The sequence below is a fragment of the Nilaparvata lugens genome, chromosome 5, assembly GCF_014356525.2.
Source record: "Nilaparvata lugens isolate BPH chromosome 5, ASM1435652v1, whole genome shotgun sequence".
In the NCBI taxonomy this organism is placed as follows: Eukaryota; Metazoa; Arthropoda; class Insecta; order Hemiptera; family Delphacidae; genus Nilaparvata; species Nilaparvata lugens.
This window is the reverse complement of record NC_052508.1, coordinates 61,922,627-61,944,630: the sequence shown is the minus strand read 5'-3', so window position 1 is coordinate 61,944,630 and position 22,004 is coordinate 61,922,627. Positions and strand designations below refer to the sequence as shown.

General features: G+C 34.3%; 1 protein-coding gene across 1 annotated transcript; it reads left to right on the top strand.

Annotated features, from left to right (window-relative positions):
• Positions 1-5,777: 5,777 nt before the first annotated feature.
• Positions 5,778-21,312, top strand: LOC111052963 (28S ribosomal protein S33, mitochondrial). Its single transcript, XM_022339795.2, has 3 exons — positions 5,778-6,019; positions 11,048-11,176; positions 20,955-21,312. The coding sequence occupies exons 2-3, from the start codon at positions 11,051-11,053 to the stop codon at positions 21,177-21,179; spliced, it is 351 nt and encodes a 116-aa protein (XP_022195487.1). The 5' UTR covers positions 5,778-6,019; positions 11,048-11,050; the 3' UTR covers positions 21,180-21,312.
• The last annotated feature ends 692 nt before the right edge of the window (positions 21,313-22,004 follow it).

The window sequence follows — 22,004 nt, the reverse complement described above, 5'->3', positions numbered from 1 at the left end:
AAAGTTTGGGTTAACAAGTTTTTCTAAAAACCATCGGCAAATACCAGCACGGGGAATACAGTCTCGTGGCAATAGAGTATGAACTTTCTGGAGGTGGTATGGATGTAATTGTTGCTCTTTTAGGATCCTCAAACTAATAGATTGATTGACATTAAACTGCACTGATTATTCTCTCGTGCTCTTCTCTGGATCTTCATAAATTTCATTAAGAACTTGTTCCTTCAACTCAACAGTCCAAGTGGATCGGGGTCTGCCTGCATAAATGTGCTCTTTGGACATCAAAGAACCTGTTTCAGCCAGACGTTGATGAATAGTGGCAAAAAACCTCGAACTTGGACATACTCGGTTAGAAAAGTTTTCTTGATACAAACGTCTATTGGCTTCAGTTCTATTACTGTGTCCCATCCCATACATTAAATGCACGTCAGCTAATTCGGAGTATGATTAATGTCTAAAGTGACCTGCCGTTTTTTAAAAAGTTAACACTCAACACAAAAAGTGAAATGGTTACAAATAACTGGTTAATAGATTAAACAAAAAACATAGCGCGGTAACAGTAGGCCTAACTTACAGTTTGTTGTTTTGTTAAACAGTGAGCTAAAATATTTCTGAAAATAATTTTCAGCTGATAATTTCTTTTGAATATTTTCTTATTCAAAACAAAATAGATCAGCTGTTTTGGAACAGCTGTTATTCAAATCCATGTTTTATTTGCAATCAGCTACAACCTATGATTTATTAGTTCTCTCCTCATAAAACAGCAAATTTTAGTGGTGTAATGTACTACATTAGAATACATTTTATTCAACTATTATTTAAATTTAGTTTACACAGCTTACATCATTCTTTTTAGAATTAAATTCTCTACAATTGTTATTTCAAAAAATCATATGTTTACTGGTCATTAAAGAAAGTTATTGTGCATCAAACGTAGAAGTCTGTGTTTTTCTACGTAGATTTCTTGCATATTTTAACTTTTTTCTCATAAACTACTCATACTACAGCTTCCAGACTAGTTTTATTCAATTTTTCAGATATTTTTACTTATGAATCCACCATACGTTTTTTAAAAACTAGTCCCCAAACAATTCAGCATTGGTGTATTTCACCAGAGGAAATGAATTCCGGGCGAAATCTCTCACTCTGTATAGCTCGCTAATGAAGCGTTTATGGATAAATGTTTATAAGAACATTTTTTTCTTATTTTCACCTCTACTATCACGTATTAAATTATTTTACCATAATTATGAATCACTCTGTATATAAGACGAGTTAGTTAATTAGTGCGGCTGACACTACCCGACCAATACCAGTATATATCAAGCAGCCATGTGACTATCTTCTTATTGTACACAGTACTGCATCCCTCAGACTTCCTTATTGTAATTGAAAGATTTCGGTAAAGTTGAGGTGAACGATAGTAGTTGTTATCAACTGATTCAAAGGGAGTTCTAGGTCTTTAGGTGTGACGAATCCCAACATTTAATCTATGTCTAGTTGGGTAATAATTATTATTATTATAAAGTAGCTGTGTAAATATTTCTTCTCAGTAGGATAGGTACTAGGATTTTGTAGAAATCATGAGAATTTCTTTCTAGTATCAAGAACATGAGTTGTTTAGTAGTGAATCGTATATAGATTATTACCTAGGTATGTATTATAAAATTATATTCAGCCAAAGAGCAAAGATACCGTTTAACTTGAAGTAATCATTTGTCTCTTGTTCAGGCCTACTTGTATTTTCATGGAAATTTAAAATCAAAGTAGGCCTACACTTTTATTTTTTTTCAACCAAGCATTAACCAAAATTTATTTTAGAAATTATAGCGACCTTGCACCGAGACTACCGGTGTTACACAGAAAAAAATCTAGTGTGGTACACTCACACAACTTTCCTTGCTCATTGAACTGTAAGCCTCATTCTTAAATGAGAATAATTTAGGGGAATAACATAAGGACGATTGGCGGCAACATATCTGAAACTATGATCAGACTACACTGTATATGTGTATATTATATAATATTGTATTCAAAGTACTTTTTAATTTGTGTAAATTGTGAAATTCGATGATTTTTTTAAAAGTCGTCAAAACTGCTGTTCTACAGATGAAATATCTCGACTATGTGTTCTTTTTATAGACTGCTCTACCTACCTACCTACCTCGCATGGACGAGAAGAAGGCTCCAAGGTCCATTTCTCAAAGGATTGGGTGGACCCCCCATTTGTTTCCCAGGAAAAAGACTGACGCCAGTTGTTAGAGCTGATAAATAACTATACAGAGTATGAATTTGAAAAAAATCGGTCAAGTCATTTTTGAGTAAATTGTGAAAAACATGCCTTTTTAGTAATTATCTGCCATTTTTCTCGAGAATATTACAGAGCTTCTGCAATTTTCCCAGAAATGAGACTCAAGTCAGTTGATAGGGTTTATGAATAGCTGCTATCCATGGTATAAATTTGAAGAAAATCGCTAAAGCCGTTTTCGAGAAAACTGTGAAAAACATGGTTTTTTTAGTCATTATCCGCCATTTTTCTCAAGACTATTACGGAGCTCCTGAAATTTTCTCAAAAATGAGAATCAGGTCAGTTGATAAGACTTAAAAATAGCTATCCATGGTATAAATTTGAAGAAAATCGTTAGAGCCGTTTTTGAGAAAAACATGGTTTTTTAGTAATTATCCGCCATTTTTTCCGCCATCTTGAATTGAATTTTATTGAATTTCTTACTGTCGGATCCTCATGGTATAAGGACCTTGAGATTTAAATTTCAAGTCAATCGGTTAATTGGGAAGACATACACACACAAACACAGACCAACACCCAAAAATCATGTTTTTGGACTCAGGGGAACTTGAAACGTATAAAAAACTTGAAATAAAGGTACCTTAATTCTTTTGGGAAAGCAATACTTTCCTTATCTATGGCAATAGGGCAAGGAAAGTAAAAATTCAAAGAAATCTAGCATAATTTACTCTTTAAAAACATTGATAATGATGACGGAAGACTGCACATTTTTTCCAAATTTATAGTTATATTATTTTGTGGTAGCCTCATGAGGGCACAAAATAATCAAAAAGTAATTTTATGTGAAATTAACTGAGATATTGGATAAAACCGATCAGAAGTAAGTTATGTACCTACTTCAATGTTTGTTGATTATAGAGAAAATATGCTAAAAACGAAATTTTACCATTCAATAAAGGGATATGAGGGGCCTAGATGCAAAAGTCACATTCTCCATTTTTTGAGAAATTGAGTTATTTATATGGCTGTGTTCGTATTTTAAAGGGGAATCAGACTGTCTGGTTGTTTTGTAGCAAAACTCACTTTTACAGACCTAAAAATTGTATTGAAAATCACGATTTGGATCAAAAGTCACATTTACCAGTCGATGTTTTGCAGCAAAACTCACACTCTCCAGTTAAGCCAACCACAGGGCATCTGAAGGTTGCAAAGCATCATGGGTGTGCTCAGTTCATTGCTCTCAGTGCTCTGTTTCGGTCTGCACTTTTGTTGGTTAGATTCATTTGTTTTGATCGTCCACTTCAATTTGTTATATTATTATTTTGAATTAGTTCAATATCCAAGTTGTAAGGAATTCAACGGAAGAACAAGTCAAGATTTCTACTGGACTGACTAGAGAGAAGAAAATATCTCTTGATAAGTGGAAGCGGAATGCTGCAAAAAAGCATGGTGATATTCAATATGGAACCACTCATCATTCCAAAATCCAACTCATTAAACAAACAAAAAAGGACGATGTGAATAATTTGTTGGAAAAACACTTTGGTGATCAGTGGAGGCAAAATAAAGAGTTGATTTTCTATAGAAAAATTATTGATGAAACTGTTGATGAAGATGAAGAAGAGCCTACATGTGAGCCGTTTCAGGAAATAAATTACATCAATGTTTGATGTCATACATTAATCATTATTGTTAATGTCATTCTTATTTCTACTACTATGAAAAGTTTTTTTTCATAATGTATTTGAAATGTATGTAAATACTTGTTATTTTTTCATGAGGATGAAGAAGAGCCTTAAGAGCCTTTTCCAGAAATAAATTACAGCAATGTTTGATGTCAAACAGAAATGACTAATAATATTTCAAGCTTATTAATAATTTCTACTGCTATGGACAGTTTTTTTACTATGTATTAAACATGTATGAAAATACTCTTGTTTATTTTTTCATGGTTATTCCTCCTGGTAAAAATGTTATCACAAATCACTTGAGAGTTATTTTCCTTGGTTCTAGTTGTATCCCATCTATTTTGGTGCAAAACTTACATTCTCCATGTAAGTTTGCTTCAAAATTCCCATTTAACCAAATTTTGCTACAAAACTCACACTTTGTGTATTTTGAAGTTAAATTCCTGTTTTATTTAATTCAACAACTTATTGAAGCTGTGTGCAAGTAGTTGGTATGGTTTTTTTTGCAATAATATCCTTATTTTATCATCATGAAACAGTTTTTTGCGGTTTCCCAAAAATTTGGAAAAGTGGAGAGTGTGACTTTTGTATCTAGGCCCCTCATATAACCAGGACACTCATGATTTAACGGTACATATTTCCAATCAAATTTTTATACCAAATCTAATTCTGATGAAATAATTTGCAGTTACTTTTTTGTTATTAAATAGAACGACTAGCAGTCAAATTTTTTTAATAAATGAATTTATACTAATTTTAATGAATTTATATTCATACCTCAACTCAAATCGTAAGACTCCAGTGGAGGATATTTTAGCTGATTCCAGTATCACGGCCTTGCTATTTTTTCATGTGTTTTTTTTGTCTTCTTTGCATCAAGATTAATTCTGTGGGTAGATGACACAAGTTGATAAGTCATATTTTTGACCATATTGAGTTATGCATATGGTTGTGTTCAGAAAAATTTAAATCTATAAGATGGTATAACTAAATATGTTGTACCTTTTTAAATAGCTGAGATATAGGCCTTGCTTAAGCCCTGATAGTGCATTTTCTTCCAAACCCCAAGTTGACAAATATTGATAAGTACATATATCTCAACACTCTTCTACCGGTTTGTATTATAATCCAATTATCAAAAGATGACAAAATTTGATAAGTGTATGTACTGGTAGGCTATTATAAAATCTGAAAATCAATAACCCATATTGAGAACTACATAACCCATACAACTTTGCAAACAGTTCAAGTTTGGTTAACTTGATGAATACTTGTAAATAATATCAATTAATTTTTAAAAAATATATTCAAATTTCTATAAAATCGATTTTTAAGATATTCCCTATACTGTTACATTGTGATTTGAAACATTTGGCAGATGGCAAAACATGATATCTCTGACATCACTTGCAAAAATTCTCAATAGTTAATTTAAATAAATTGTTTTAGCCCTTGATATTTTCTATTTAAATAGTCGAGGATCAGCTGATTATATTAGTGTAAAATGGGTAAGAAAAAATATTATAGATAATGTTTGCAGCTATGCCAAACTTTCAAATTGCTCTCCTGAAAAGTTTACAAATCATGACTTATCAGCTTGTGTCATCTACCCACAGAATTTATTACTATAGTTTCGAGAAAATTCATATGCAGTCAACTACCACGAAGGTGAATTTACATTTTGAAAAGTTGTTTTCAAACATGATGAACTCAAAAAGGACCCCCTGTTGTTTTGAAAATTATCATAGAAAAGTATAAGTTGACACTCACAAGATGAAATGAAAAATATTTTTTAAAACTATTCTATCAGTAACGTTATTGAAATTGATGAGTTTTTTTTACAAAACACAGTATACATTTGCCATTGCCTTCCTGCTGTTGATGTTCATCGACTTGAAATTCGAAAGGCAGTGGTAGTGAAGGCTAACCTCTAATTTTCTTTCTGTACTCTGTACTGTAATCTTGTTTAGTAAATTATTATATTTTAATCTACATAGTGTTACGCTGATTGAATCAACAATCTTTATGGAATAATAGAACTACTAATTTATCTTATTATACCTAAGCTTCCTTCATCATCCAATTGGTAGGTGAAAATTTATTTATTATTAGATTCTTATATTGTTTAAGGTTATGTTAACTGTGTCTTTAAAATACTAAAATATTTAGGGCATTTAGGCCCCGGTTGCACAACAGCCGGTTAAATTTTAACCGTGATTAATTCCACGAGAACCAATCAGAGAATGCGTTTTTGAAGAGACGGCTTCTCTGATTGGTTCTCGTAGAATTAATCACGGTTAAAACTTAACCGGCTGTTGTGCAACCTGCACTTAAACTTATTCATAGATAGAGTTATTTTTCTTTGGTTATTCTAATATAGTTTTAATTTAAATTTATAGTTAATCATTAGTAGTCTTCATTCTACCGTACAAATTCATTTAGTTATTTTTCAGTAAATCCATGATGTGTATCAGACCCCCAGGAAATTGTCATAAAAATGACAAAACACTGAAAATTACTAAACCAAAAGCAGGCAAAACTGAAACAAAATATAATAAAAAATAGGAACTTACCAAGGTGTTGTCTAACATAACAAAGTCATGTAGCGAGAACGAAGGCTAATCCAATAATAAGGTTCAAGCCACACATGGCGTTTTTTCAGTCATCAAGAGATGACATGAAGCTATTCAATTTGTGGACAGTATGTTCTCTGATTGGCATCGAGTGAGCTTCCTGTTCAGCCAATCAAAAAGCATTTCTGCCATCCCGTGCTGACTAAAAAACGCCTCGTTTGGCTTAGCCCTAGGCCTCTTCAGTCACCTTTTACTTTCCAGCTGGTAAATTTATAGCTGCTACAGGCAGTTCATGACAAACCTCAATTTCAGTGGCTCAAAATCATATCCATCCTCTTTTCTGAGACTGAATTTGATTGGCTGGTTTTTCTCTTCATTGAGGAGAAAGAGATTTGATGAAAACCAGTCCAAGGCAAACAATCTGATCTCAAAGAAGGTGGTGTCTTCTGCACAACAGACAGCTATTACCTCTGCCATCCACACTCACCTCACTTTTGGTAGAGAGTTAGTGGGGAGGATATTTTTAATATTATTTCCGAAGAATGGACATTGATATGTCCAAAGCTCCGCCAATTTATGTAGATGCATAACAATATAATTATCTATAGTTATTATATTACAAATTACTTTTTCATATCATATACAGTTCAATAATTATTTTCTTAGTCTATATTATGTAAATTCATCTATAATTTTGCTGTATTGTAAGCTATTGTATATAAGTGTATAAGCCAGTATATATTGTAATCTACATAAATAAAGTACTCAATCAATCAATCAATCACCTCTGCCACACCAATCAATTATTTATAATTCAATGTCATTAAATAATTTGAGTAGGGCTGGAACTATTCGTTTGTTCCAGCATGAATAAATAAATTAAATAAGTAATAATCAAAGAAGATCTTTTCAGTTTTTCTAGTTTCAAAGTATGACTGTACATATTTCATCATCATCATCCGCGGCTCCACATTCCAAAACGGATCTTGGCCTCCTCCAGCAATCGCCTCCATTCTACTCAGTCCATGGAAGCTCGTCTCCAATTTCTTACACCAAGCCTCCTTGCATCTTCAGTGACTGAGTCCATCCATCTCAGTCTTGGTCGACCAGGGCGTCTTCTTCCTTCCATGTTGTAATTCATGATTCTTTTAGGCGGATATGAGTCATCAGCTCTTTCAACATGGCCTACCCACCTGAGTCTCCCTACTCTGATAATAGCCAGTGCAGTGGTGTGGCCGTACATATCATACAGATCCCTATTCTTTCTTCTGTGCCACACTCCATCAATTTGCACACCATCAAAAATTTGGCGTGGAATCTTTCGTTCGAAAATGCTGATCATATTCTCATCCAGTTTCGTTAGGGTTCATGCCTCACTGGCATAGGTCAGCACAGGCAGAATCAGTGAGCGGTAGATTTTTATCTTTGTTTCTCGGCTCAAATTTCTTGATCTGAAGTGTTTGGCTAAACCGAAGTATGTCCTATTTGCAAGTAGGATACTTCGCCTGATCTCATGTGTTGTTTCATTTTTTGAGTTTACTGAAGACCCAAGGTAGACGAACTCATCAACCACCTCCAAACCACAATTAGCTATCAGGTCACACTGAGCAGCATTCAATCTATGAGCATCGGACCTTGATGAGACAATCATCTTTGTTTTCTGCTTGTTTACAATCAGTCCCATACTATTTGCTGCCCCTCTCATGCTATTATATGCCTCCATCATATAGGGGACTGATCTGGCTGCAATGTCAATGTCGTCAGCATAAGCCAGTAATTGAATTGTCTCATTGAGCAGGATTCTTCTAGTGTCAATTTTGGAGTCTCGTATCACTTTCTCCAATGCCACATTGAGAAGCAGACATGCTAAAGCATCACCTTGCCTAAGACCATTGTAAGACTGAAATGGATCCGATAGAAGATTCTGTACTCTTACCTGGCATTGGACTGCACTTATAGTCATTTTAACAAGCCTTATAAGTTTATGGGGTATTTCAAGCTCATACATGGCATCATACAGTGTTTGCCTTTTTACACTGTCATATGCAGCCTTAAAATCCACAAACATATGGAAAGAGTTGACATTGTACTCCAACATCTTCTGCATTAGAAGTCGCAAGCAGAATATTTGGTCCACTGTGGATCATCCTGCACGAAACCCTGCCTGGCAGTTTCCTATTTTCCCATCAGTATGAGATTTCAGTTTCTCATAGAGGACATTTGAGAAGATCTTGTAGCCAACATTCAATAGAGCAATGCCCCTGAAATTCTTACAATCCATGGGGTCACCTTTCTTCAACAGGGGGCATAGTATTCCCTGATTCCATGTATGAGGCATGGCCTCTTCTCTCCACGTTTTGATGACTATTTGGTGCATAAGGTGCCACAGAGTATCTCCACCATGTTTGAAAAGCTCTGCCACTACTCCATCTTTCCCTGGAGATATGTTGTTGTTGAGTTTATTTATAGCTGTGACAACATCCTCCAGTGTTGGCTCCTCCATATCTTCTTGGTCAGTAACTGGATTTATTTGCTCCATGGATTCAGGCTGCGGCTCCTCGGTTCCATCTAGAAGCTCTTCAAAGTGCTGCTTCCACCTATTCATCACTGCTCCTTGCTCACTCAGCAGAGTGCCATTCTTGCTTCTGCACACTACAGGCAGGTCTTGGCATCAACTCCTTTCTTTGATCATTTACCATGGCATAAAATTTCCTTGTCTCAGTTTGCCCTGCCAGTCTCTCAATACTGTCAAATTTAGCATTTTCAAATTCCCGCTTTTTTCTTCTGTGCATTTTATTCTCCTCCCTTTTCAATCCCTTGTACCTTTCTATAGCATTTCTTGTCCTTCGCTGCTGCAAAATTTTGTAGGCCTCATTCTTCTTCTTAGAAAACTCATGACATTCATCATCAAACCATGTTTCTCTATTTTGTCTAGAGACATGTCCAAGAATCTCATTTGCTGCACCATCCAGTTCTTGGACACATGCTCCCCAACAATCATATCCCTCACTCTCCTCCATTGTGGAATTATTCAGTAGTGCTACATTATATTTAGTAGTTGGAGACCCCTTTATTGTTCTTACTCTTGATATGCGTACTCTCACAACTGCTCCAACAAGATAGTGGTCAGAATCAATGTTTGCTCCCCTGTAGGTCCTTACAAGCTGGAAAGGTGTCGCCCATCAATTAAGACATGATCGATCTGATTGAAAGTCTCTCCATTGGGAGAGACCCATGTAGCCTTGTAGATGTTTTTGATACTTCCTATAACCATCCTTTTAGATGCAGCAAAATTGATCAACCTTGTGCCATTCTCATTACTCTTTGTATGAAGACTGTTTTTTCCAGCTATTCTACTATAGACCTCCTCCTTACCAACTTTGGCATTCATGTCCCCAGTTAGGCTATCTCCAGCAAGTCATAAAATTCCTCTTTTTCATCTTCTGTTTTATCTTCTGTTTGTGCATGTACATTGATAACACTCATGTTGAAAAACTTCCCTATGAGTCTTTATCACACATAACTAACTACTGACAGCTTTAAAGTCCAATACCAGATTCTTGAGTCTCTTTCCAACAAGAAACCCTACTCCAAAGGTATGGTCTCTCCCATTACAGCTATAATACAGATCATAATTACCTTTCCTCATCATTCCATGCCCTGCCCATCTCATTTCCTGAATAGCTATCAAATCTGCTGTATAATCATTCATTATCTCCATCAATTGTTTTCATTGCACCAGCCTGGTAGAGAGCTTGTACATTCCATGTGAATATTCTCAAATCCTTTTCCATTCTTTTCCTTTTTTGGCTGCCAGGTTCTTTATTCCGTAAATCCAGTCCATTCCAAGGCTCATTGTGAGGTTCTGAAACTGTGTTTTTCTTTAAAGGGAGGGGTTGTTGGCCCCTCGCCCGACCACCAACCTGGAGGACGAGGTAGTTTTTTCTGGTTTCCTTCCCTAGCCTTTGACAATCCAATGCCGAGCTACAATGCAGCAGCCAATTTCCTTTCAGGGTTTTGTTCCCTTAGCCTCTGAGTATCCACTGATCCCCGTCTGCAAGGCAGCAGTTGTGTTTGCTGGTTTTGGTCCGCCCCGGGTATTTCATTTCCCCGGTACCACCTATATCTAGGAGGCATACCCCTATCCGCCATCTGGGGAGGCGAACGTTAGGAGACCAGCAACTCCCATCTCTTCAGTTTTTTTAGTTTCAAGTATGACTGTACATAATTAGGTACTAAATATGTGAGCGTAGTAGACGCGCAAAATTAATTCGGCGCGTCTTCAGAATGCATGGACTCTTATGGGGCGCGTCTATTACACTTATAGTTTTCATCATAAGAGGTCATGCATTCTGTAAAGGAGCTGAAAAAATTCTATTATGCTCGTATAGTTGGGGCTTTACACTGCTCATGTGCCAATAGCAAGGCATCTCTACTTGTAACTACTTCTCTATATCCCCCTATTCAGAAATTGTAAAAATCAGAGTGCAGTGTGGTAGCGTTTGATTGATTAGTTCACTAATGCTTATCATTATTCACAGATAATGTCGGCCTACCGGACTTATGCTGAATTGATGAAAATGCCAACTCAATATGCAAAAAAAATGAACAAATTGAGCAATAACATCTTCACCGAACCTACAAGGCCAGTTGTTACCAAATCATTAAAGGTCAGTACAGTATCATTTGTTATAATTGATCTATGTTCAAGATTAATAATCTGCGTAGAGTAAATCAAGCAAGAATACCTATAAGCTAAAAATATAGTGAAATAAATCTTATTACCGAAAGTAATTAAATATTATTAACGGAGAAAAAGTAAAAGAAATTTTCGAAATTCTTAATATTCACACATTCTAGTTTAGAATACTGGACTAGGTGGGACTGAATGAGTAAACCTACAGCTTAATTTTATTTAAATTCTATCAATCAATTTACCTTACTATCAATAAATTCAAATTTTATTGTCTTTAAAAAGGAACAGTCTAAAAAATAATGTAGCCTAAAATAAGCTAAACAATAGTAATAAAATAGGTTTTGAAATTCCTACCTGAAGCTGTAGGTCCGTCCACTCATTTCAGCATAAACTATCTCTATACCCACGCACAAGCCTGGAGCTCATGTGGGCTGCAACCACATAGAAAAAGAAAATAACTTTACAGGGGAGTGGGTAAAGTTACACTTGGCAGTAAAGTAATTGTCATATCTTAGCCTAGATTGTATAAGTGGCGTGCACGTGGTACTTCAGTTGAAATGGTGACCACACTTGAGGTGCTGACTCCTCTAATATGAGTTTAATAATCGCTTGTCAGTAGTTCGGAACTGTTTGTCCAATCATAGATCACCATCTCCCTTCCCAAATACACGAGCATTTACCGTAGCTTATGCCGGCATCATAAATATAACCGTGAATTCATCACCACAACTTTGATTATAAATAGATCGCAAATATTCAACCAGAAGACCATCGACTAGGCCTATAGTCTGTGCAAAACTTTGATTGCAGTTATGGAGTACAGTGCTGCCAGATTTCATAGAAGCCAGAAAGCCTGTGAGCTAATGTGTGAGTGGAAGAGCAAAAAAGAAAGCCTAGGTAATGGTGATAGAATCAGCATTAAAACAGAAACAGTGTTCTCCTTTTCTGGTAGGAAATAACATTGACCATAAAGCCACGTGCTGCAAACTAAGGTTTTCACAGACTATAGGTATCATGACTATAACCGATCAAATATAGACGATCATATCGATAGTAAGATTCAGGTTTGAAAACGTTGCGTGTGGCTTGGCCTTATAATATTAAATATTCGATATTCGCTTGCCGCTGCAATTTGCTGCTGAATCTACTCTGCTCTACGTATAAGATTGCATACTAAGGGCCGGTCTCCGAGCTCGGGATTTAGCTAAGTCCTAAACTTTAAACAGCTGGAGTCAGAAAATTAGCTTTCCAAAACTAGAAAATGGAACACAAAATAAAATAAAGAGAAAATTATGTACAATTTCAGTTATTTTGAATTATTTAGGAATGTCTAATTTCGTCAAGGAAAAACGTTTCCAATTATAGAAATGAGAAAATAAAAACTACTACTACAGTTATAAAAGCTGCGACTACGTCCCGTTTTGGAAAGCCAATTTTCTGACTCCAGTTGTTTAAGTCTAGGACTTAGCTAAATCCCGAGCTCGGAAACCGGCCCTAAGGTGCGTACAGATTTACGCGCCGCGAACATGAGCAATTCACTTTTAATCAGCTGATGCCAAGCTTTTTATAATTGTATCTTACCGTTTCTGTAAAAATACAGATTTAGTCAGCTGATTGAAAGTGAATTGCTCATGTTGCGGCGCGTATATCTGTACGCACCTCTATAGTGAGATTAACGTGCAGACTGTAGTCTGTTTCTTTGTCCTTAAATTGATTGTAAATGATAAATAAATAAAGTCAGCTTCTGATGTTTGCTATCCTTGCCTGTCATTAGACATTAGAAAAAGCAGATGGTGCTATCTTATTCCAACTCTGTACCAATATCAAATTGTTATTTGTACACCTTATGTTGAAATATCATTAACTACCAAGATGTTCTTGTCTGTTCAATCTCAATATTATTATGAAAATTGATGATGAAATCATGCAAAAAATATATTCTTGGTATATAATATAATATAATATAAATATTATATTTTTTGGTTAATAATATTGAACATGATTAACAATAATAAACTATTACAACTATTAATATTATATACAGGAATGACTTGAATCACAGCTATCTACTTCAGAAGTTAATGGAAAAGTGGCAAGAATGTTTTACTTTCGTTCCACTGACTATATAACGTGAACTTCACTATAAGCGACTGTACAGGGTGTCCCACCAAGGTTGTAACAGACTTTGATCATATTCTACTCGATATTACCGACAAAAATATTCAGTAAACCTTTTTCCTATCGACCTTAGTTTTTGAGATATATCGAGATCGATGCCTACTTCCGGTCATTAAATACTCAATAACTCGAAAACTACTGGTCGAATTCCAATTTCAAGGGTATTGTTGCAAAGAGAAAAACTTTTCAAACATGATTAATGTAATTTTATTTGTTGTTAGATATTTTGTAGTTTTCATTAGGGCTTGAACTTGAAAAAATACTATTCTTCAAATTCAAAGTCAAATTTCAAACCGTTTTTTCTCCATTTTTCTCCGGTTGATTATAGTGGCTTCAATATTTCAAAAACTTTTCCATTTCATAAGCTTTCGAATGAGTATAAATTTGAAAAGGTAAGTTCCATGATAAATTGTTCAAAACTGCTAATATCTGGGATGAACACCTTCAAAATGAGGAAATTCACAAACAGCATGCATCAAGTGGTAATACTAGGATATTTATCTCCTCAATAATTTAAGCTAAAGTGCACGTCCAGTGCCAACATACCTGTCATACAATTTTTGGTTGGGATCGATTTAGAATGTTATTTTGAGCACAAAATCACAAAAATTAAACGGCGGTCACTATTGTTTTTAAAATAAACTATGTTCAAAGTAGCACAACTTTACGTGCATTTAATCTATAAGTAGCAACCATAAGTAGCTTAGGAAAAGCTTTAGGTTAGGACAAGCTTTGGGTTAGGAAAACTCAGATTAGGAATATCATAATTTGATGATTTCAATAATTAAAATGGCTGCTACTCATAGGTTAAATGCATGTAAAATTGTGCTACTTTGAACTTAGTTTATTTTAAAAACAATAGTGACCGCCGTTTAATTTTTGTGATTTTGTGCTCAAAATAACATACTAAATCGATCCCAACCAAAAATTTGATGACAGGAATGTTGGCATTGGACGTGCACTTACACTATAATTTATTTATTTATTTATTTATTCGTGGACAGAATCACTAATCATATAAATATAATAGGTAGGAACAACAGGCTTGGCTCAAATCTATTCCATTCCCAAATTTTGAATTAATAAAATGTCCAAAAAATAGGTTATGTTTCTACTGTGAAACGTTCAAGTTCAATTTTCGTCCAAAAATATATACAAGCTAAAAATTTTGAATTTATAAAAATTAAAACACCAAACTATATTCAAATATAACACTTAATTATCACCAGGGGTGCCCAGCCCCCCCAAGGGCAATGGCGCATGCCCCCCCCCAATCCAAGTGTAGTGCCCCCCCCCCAAATTACCCCAATTTCCAACCCTTTAGTTTTCAACATTAGTCAGTGTATGACAATAAAATTCACATCTTACATTCTAATCTTCCAAAGGACATTATTTACTTTGGTCTTGTGAGGAATTCTTTCTGTTTTCATAATATTGCAAAAATATATACCATCGTTTCTTATCTCTTTTAAAATAGAAATGAAGTATCTTTTTGATATTATTTTTGAGACTAGCAGTGCATCCGTTCTTGTTCGGGAGGACTAGAAAGTACTACATTACATCAGGAAAAACTACATGACAAATATTTTAATAGGATATTAAAAGATAAGTAAGGGAGGCTTCGCTTTTTAAATGTTAAGGTTACTTATAAAAAGTTGAATAATAATATCATTGATAATTCTTTATTGCTAAAGAATATTGCATAGCAATTTTGGTACCTGAACATTCATACAAATTTGGAACGATTTTATTCATACAATATATCATGTCGGCAAGTTTAGGTATTCTAAATCCTATACTATTAAACGAGCAATTTCTGTTTAGATGTTTAAATGTTTGGATGTTTCTCTTTTACCGGATCTCGAAAACGGCTCTAACGATTCTCACGAAATTCAGAACATAGTAGATTTATAATATAAAAATTCTATTGCACTAGGTCTCATCCCTGGGGAAACTCCTGAAGGACATTGCATGTGTGTGAGACAAAATTATGACTCAGCTGTTGAATTTTTGTACCTGATTCAATCAGGTACTTGTAGGTACTCCAGAGCGGAGCTCGGTGCCCCGATATTTATCATAAATTGGAACAGGTTGTCACTGATGTTGCGTTGTTGGTAGTATTTACTTTTTAACATTACAAGAGTAAATAACACAAGTCGAACAAAATGTATCTCCAAATGGTTTGTTTTTTGGAATAAAGATATCATCTGAACAAGTACATTTTGTAAATTCTATCTATTAATACCAAATATCGGGGCACCGAGCTTTGCTCGTTATTTATTCATTGATAAACAGAACTCAATTCTTTTAAATGATTGGGGAAGGACTAACAGGCACAGCCAAAACTGTTTCTTCCCCGAATTTTGATTTATGCACTATAAAATTTATAGTTGGAATATTTAATATTCCAAAAAGTAGATTATGTTTCATACACTTGAATTCAAGTGAAATTTTCAGTCCAAATATTTGAAAACATGAAACTTCTAATTTAGATTGTTTACAAACCAAATTGAATGACAATATAACACTCACTAATCACTTAGAACTGTAAAATAATGATTAACTTTGAATATTATGATATATACCATCTCATGTCAACAAATCAGATTACTGTATTTTGATCGAGTCAATTAAAATTTCTAGATTTCTCGCGAGATACGGTAAGCTAATTGATTACAAAGCTGATCTCCCACACAGGTACACGCATCTTTTGTTATCGACAGACGACGAAATCATCATGTTTTTCCAAGGATGAATCATCCTTTTCATGTCCTTCAGGGAGTTTTCTCAGGGATGAGACCTAGTGCAATCGAATTTTGATATCATAAACCTACTATATTCCGAATTTCTTGAAAATCGTAAGAGCTGTTTCCGAGACCCGTTGAACATAAATAACCATTTAACAAGATAACCAGATAGCCAGATATAAAAATATAAACAGATATATATTGCTCGCTTAATATAATAGGATAACAACTTATAGTCCAGTCAATGGTCGTTTTTCAGGAAACAGCCCCGAAAGAATTTTTTTCGATGGTTCTATATGTATTGGGCGCTGAATTCTAATCTGAAATCTGCTGACACGCCAGAGGGCGACTTCACCCCCAAAATTTTGGACTTTTTTTAAGTTTTCCATTTAATCTCGAGAACCTTGAATTTTTCGAGAAAAAGCATTCTCTATATAATATTAAAGCTAATAAAATTTCCTATGAATTGAGTGGTCGCGCAGGACTACTTTTTGGATTTTTTATCTGAAGTGTTCCACAAGATACGCAACTTTGCATGTGCGAGAAATTTGTGATATTTCCCCCATTTTCACAGTCTCGCATATGCAACGTTGCGTATCTTGTGGAACACTTCAGATATAAAATCCAAAAAGTAGTCGAGGTTGTGATTAATTTTCTCCTCTTTTCACTCCCATGAATTATACTCCTGTTTTCAATACCGTTCAAAAGTTACAGCCAATTGAATAATGATCTCCATTTCCTCATTTTTCTTGCGATTTTACTGTTATTAAAGAGTCTCTAAAATGAGTACAACACATGATAGAAACTTGCGATTGGTCTTAAATGAGAGAAAATTTCATTCTCTATAAGCTGAGTTGCCTTAAATTGATCTTGCATTACTGTTTATATCGAAAAACTGTCGAGACTGTGAAAATGAAAAAAAATATTGCAAATTTCTTGATTTTTAGAAACAAACGTATCTTACTTCACGATTATATTTTTACAAAAATCATTCACCTCACATAAAAGAGGAGATTCTTTTCTTCAAATCAAGACCAAGTATCATTTTGAGTTACCGAGACACACAGTTTTGAATATAGAAATCGGTCATTTTTCTATGCATTGAAATATGGGCTGAAATATACTGAAGGAGAAATTTCCTATTTTTTATACAAATTTCAGTGATATGATACATGATTTTCAACCGCCATGACGAGCTGATATGAACGAGCTGTAGTACGAGGAGATGTGATCATTCAGTCAAAAGTTATAAGTGATTAAAGTTTTGATCCTGGACGTATCCCTATGTCTGCCCCCCACTAGGAAATACTGAAATCTAACGAGAGATTCTCATATAATATAACCCTCGTAAGGTGATTTCAGCCGAAATGTTTCTTTTTTGTTAGGAAGGCCATGAAGAGGTATTATAATGAGAATTTGAATTTTGGCTGTAGGACATAAATTTCTATCATGATTAGAAAAAGATCCTAGTTGTATAGGCTAGAATTGGTAGGTTTGCATAATTTTGAAACCCCTTAAAACTCTTTTGAATACCCCTTTTTTGAAAACTCTTAGCTACGGAATCAAAAATCGTAGAGTCCTGCGCGACCACTCAATTTATTGGAAATTTTATTATCTTTAATATTTTAGGGAATGCTTTTTCTCGAAAAGTTAAAGGTTCTCAAGATTAAATTGAAAACTTGAAAAAAGTCCGAAATTTTGGGTTTTTTTCGGAGTTTTGGTGGTGAAGCCGTCTTCTGGCGTGTCAGCGAATTTCAGATTAGAATTCAGTGCCACAAAATACATATAGAACCGTCGCGAAAAATTCTTTTGGGCTGTTTCCTGAAAAACGACAATTTGACTGTACTATTATACAAAACAGAAAAAAGTAATGAAGCATTACAATAATTACTTGATCACTGTGTGGTAAATAGGGTGTAAATTTGAAAGATTGAAATTGGCTTCATTTGATATTTTTCACAAATTTTTAACAAGAGAAGTTTTTTCTTCTGTCAAATTCACTAGAGTTTGCGATGTTGTTTATAATTGCATTCCCATTCCAGAGACATTGATATCATCATGAAACGCATTCGAAATTAAAATAATTATTAGATTAAAATGTCTTTACAATTTAACTTGTCATTGTGCTTTTAAGAAATTAGGTTGCAACAGCAAGGAAACTCAAACACAGGACCATTAAAAATTGAATTAAGCAAAGGAAATCAGAATAATAGTGGATGATGAAGTTATAATTTATTTTTGTGAAAGATTTACCTTCAAACTCATAGGCTTAAAATTCCTGCATACAAAATATTATCAATTGTATTTTTTATGCTTTATATTCCTTAGGAAAATATAACATTGTAAAGGTGGGAAAAAGTATTAAAATTAACTACATTTGGATATTTCTATTTAATACCTTGATTTTTTAGCCATGATTCAAAATGTTGACATAAAATATAAAAATAATCTTGCCCCCCCCCCAAAAAAATATTGATGGCGCAAATTGCGCCATGCCCCCCCCCTTGTGGGTACCCCTGATTATCACTTCATATTGAATTAATCAAGTTATTTTATAAAATTTTGAACCCAAAAATACACACAACTTTTCTCACTAAGCACAGCTGTTTACTTTTGATATCGATTATTATATATATATATATATATATATATATATATATATATATATATATATAATCATCTGATTCTTGCATTATTCTCTGTAGCATAATTATAGTCTCAATCCTATATAAAATACCAATATATATATATATAATCATCTGATTCTTGCATTATTCTCTGTAGCATAATTATAGTCTCAATCCTATATAAAATACCAATCATACACTTTTACAAGATCCAACAAAATTTATTCATAGAATAATAATTCAAAGTAGATGAATGGCAGAATCAAAAAAACCAAAGGCAATTACTCAGATGGTAATCTAGTTACATATCATGCTCACTGTTTACAGGAATTTAAAATAGCCTCCATTTCTTTTTATGAAACTTCTGCTGCCGTTCATCAAGCTTCGAGTTGCCCGTCTCACTTCGTTGGGCCGTGTCTTCATTACTTTAAACGTCAATCGAATTCTGAGAATCAGTTCCTCCCTGGTTTCTACATGTTCTCTGTAAACTCTACTTTCCACAACCCCCCAAAAGTAGGAGTCTATTGGAGTAAGATCAAGTGAGCGTGGTAGCCAACTTACGGGTCCACCTCGGCCAATCCACCGCCCAGCATAATTGTTATCAAGCCATCCACGGACGTTTCTAGCATAATGAGGGAGGCAGCCATCCAACTGGAGCCACATATTCTGCCTCAAATTGAGAGGCACTTCTTCCATCAATTCGTGAAGCTCATTGACCAGAACGTCCATAAAAACTTCACCATTTATTCTTGCAGGGATAATGAAAGGTCTGTGTATGTGTATTGTGGAAATTTACAGTACCAGTTCTTGTGAACGTACTTTTATCTGTGACCTGTCCATAATATGTTGAAACACAATGTTTGAAACACAATCTCGTGGTAAGATCCAACGGCAAAACTGCATCCTTGGAATAGTATCAGGTTCATTCAACTCTTGAACTATCATGAAATGGTCGAAAGTTATTCTTCTTCAATATTCTTTGAACTATCATTCTTGAAACATCCAACATCCCAGCTGCCCGCCAGATGCTGGATCGAGGATTCTGTTCGAAATACTTCATTCTAGAATAAAATTATAATACTCCTCAAAAGGTTCAGAAATTAAGATGGGCCTCTCGTACCTTGAAACTGATCCTAGACCCTTAGCATCTTGACATCTGTCAATCTTAAAAACGTGTTATGAGATGGGTGTTTTCGGTCAGGAAAACGTCTCCTATATACTCTCTCCGCCTCTCTTGAATTGCATCCACACTCTCCATACACTAATAACATGCTCAAGTATTCAATCAAGGTACATTTCATGATAATGAACGCGAACACTTCTTCACTAGCCAAAGTTGATACATATTATGTCAATTAACTGGAAATCACACTGAAAACTATACTGAAAATAGGCTGAAACGTACACTTCTTGTTATTTTATTCAGGATTTATGGAACAGGAAATAATACAAGTTATTGAAAAAGTCGTATCATTGTAAAATGTTGATTGAAACTTGTAAATATCGTCAGAGAGAAATCAGGTAATTTCACCATTAGGATCACCTCTTGATTCATGCTGTTTGTGAATTTCCTTCCTCATTTTGAAGGTGTTCATCCCAGATATTAGCAGTTTTGAACACTTTATCATAGAACTTACCTTTTCGAATTTACATACTCATTCGAAAGCTTATGAAATGGAAAAGTTTTTGAAATATTGAAACCACTATAATCACCCGGAGAAAAATGGAGAAAAACCGGTTTGAAATTTGAAGTTTATTTTTTCAAGTATAAGCCCTAATAAAAAACTACAAAATATCTAACAACAAATAAAATTACATTAATCATGTTTGAAATGTTTTCTCTTTGCAACAATTCCCTTGAAATTGAAATTCGACCAGTAGTTTTCGAGTTATTGAGTATTTAATGACCGGAAGTAGGCATATTCTGAAAATATCGAGAAATCTATATAGCCTATCTCGAAAACTAAGGTCGATAGGAAAAAGTTTACTTAACATTTTTTTTGTCAGAAATGTCGAGTAGAATCTATGGTCAACGGCTGTTACAACCTTGGTGGGACACCCTGTATAATATAAGATACTACATAATATTATGACTGGTAATGTGACCTTAAAACAGATTTGATTTGACTGAGCTACATTATTTTGTACCTGAAGTAATATCGAGTGTGAAAATTGATGATTTTCCCGACGATTGTTACAGGTTTTAAGGCTGATGAGTGAAAGGCCAAGAAACAAAAACCCGATGGAAAACAGCGATTACTATCCGAGACATGTGGAAACCGGCCTGCTGATGATGCACCTGCGTGACTATGGCTTGTACCGCGATGAGCATGTCGACTTCCAGGAGGAGATCAAACGATTGCGAATTCTCCGAGGCAAGAAACAGTGGTTGCCTCACAAAGAGTGGCTAAAATTGCAGAAGTAGTCTAGTTTTATTGATAATAATTCTAATGTTATTTGTTTAGTCGTAATAAAGGGTATTTGTTAATAACTTGTTTCTTTTTACAGCTACTGAACGTGTTCCATCAAATATTAATACTAAACAGTATTTTACAACAGATTCACGTACTATGCTTCTCATTCTTTATACATATTATACTATTAATAAAAACAATATGAAAACTTGAAGTACCCTTTATTATTAAAAACTTTAAAATATTACAACGATATATCTATTAATATTCTGAAGTTTTTAATAATAAAGGGTACTTCAAGTTTTCATATTGTTTTTATTAATTTGTACAAAAGTAACCCATATAAGTGAAGTGTTTTTATATTATACTATATACCTACTTAATTTTCAGAAATATTTTAATTGAATCGTCAATATCATTACATATGTGTTTATTCAATGAATGATAATATAATAAATTATTGTAATAATTTTTCAATTAAATAATGCAGGTAAAGGCCCAAACATACTGGACACTATGTAGAACTTTACCTAGTAGAACGAGGTATGACCGTATGAGCCAGCAAATGGATTAGCAAATAAAAACATCTAAATTTTCCAGATAAATTTGTAAAACTCAGCAACGAATCACAAGAAATTGCAATGAGGAGTAAGAGTTGCGTAAAGTGACAAAAATACACTGTTCTCAAGATTTCCATGAATCACTGTGTAATTGCTCAAATCTCACTTATCAGAATAAAGTAGAATATCCTTCCGTATCATCTACTAGTTCGAAATGATTCGATACTGTCGGAGAGATTATCTTCAAAAGTAAGAAGACGAAATTAATGTAGGACA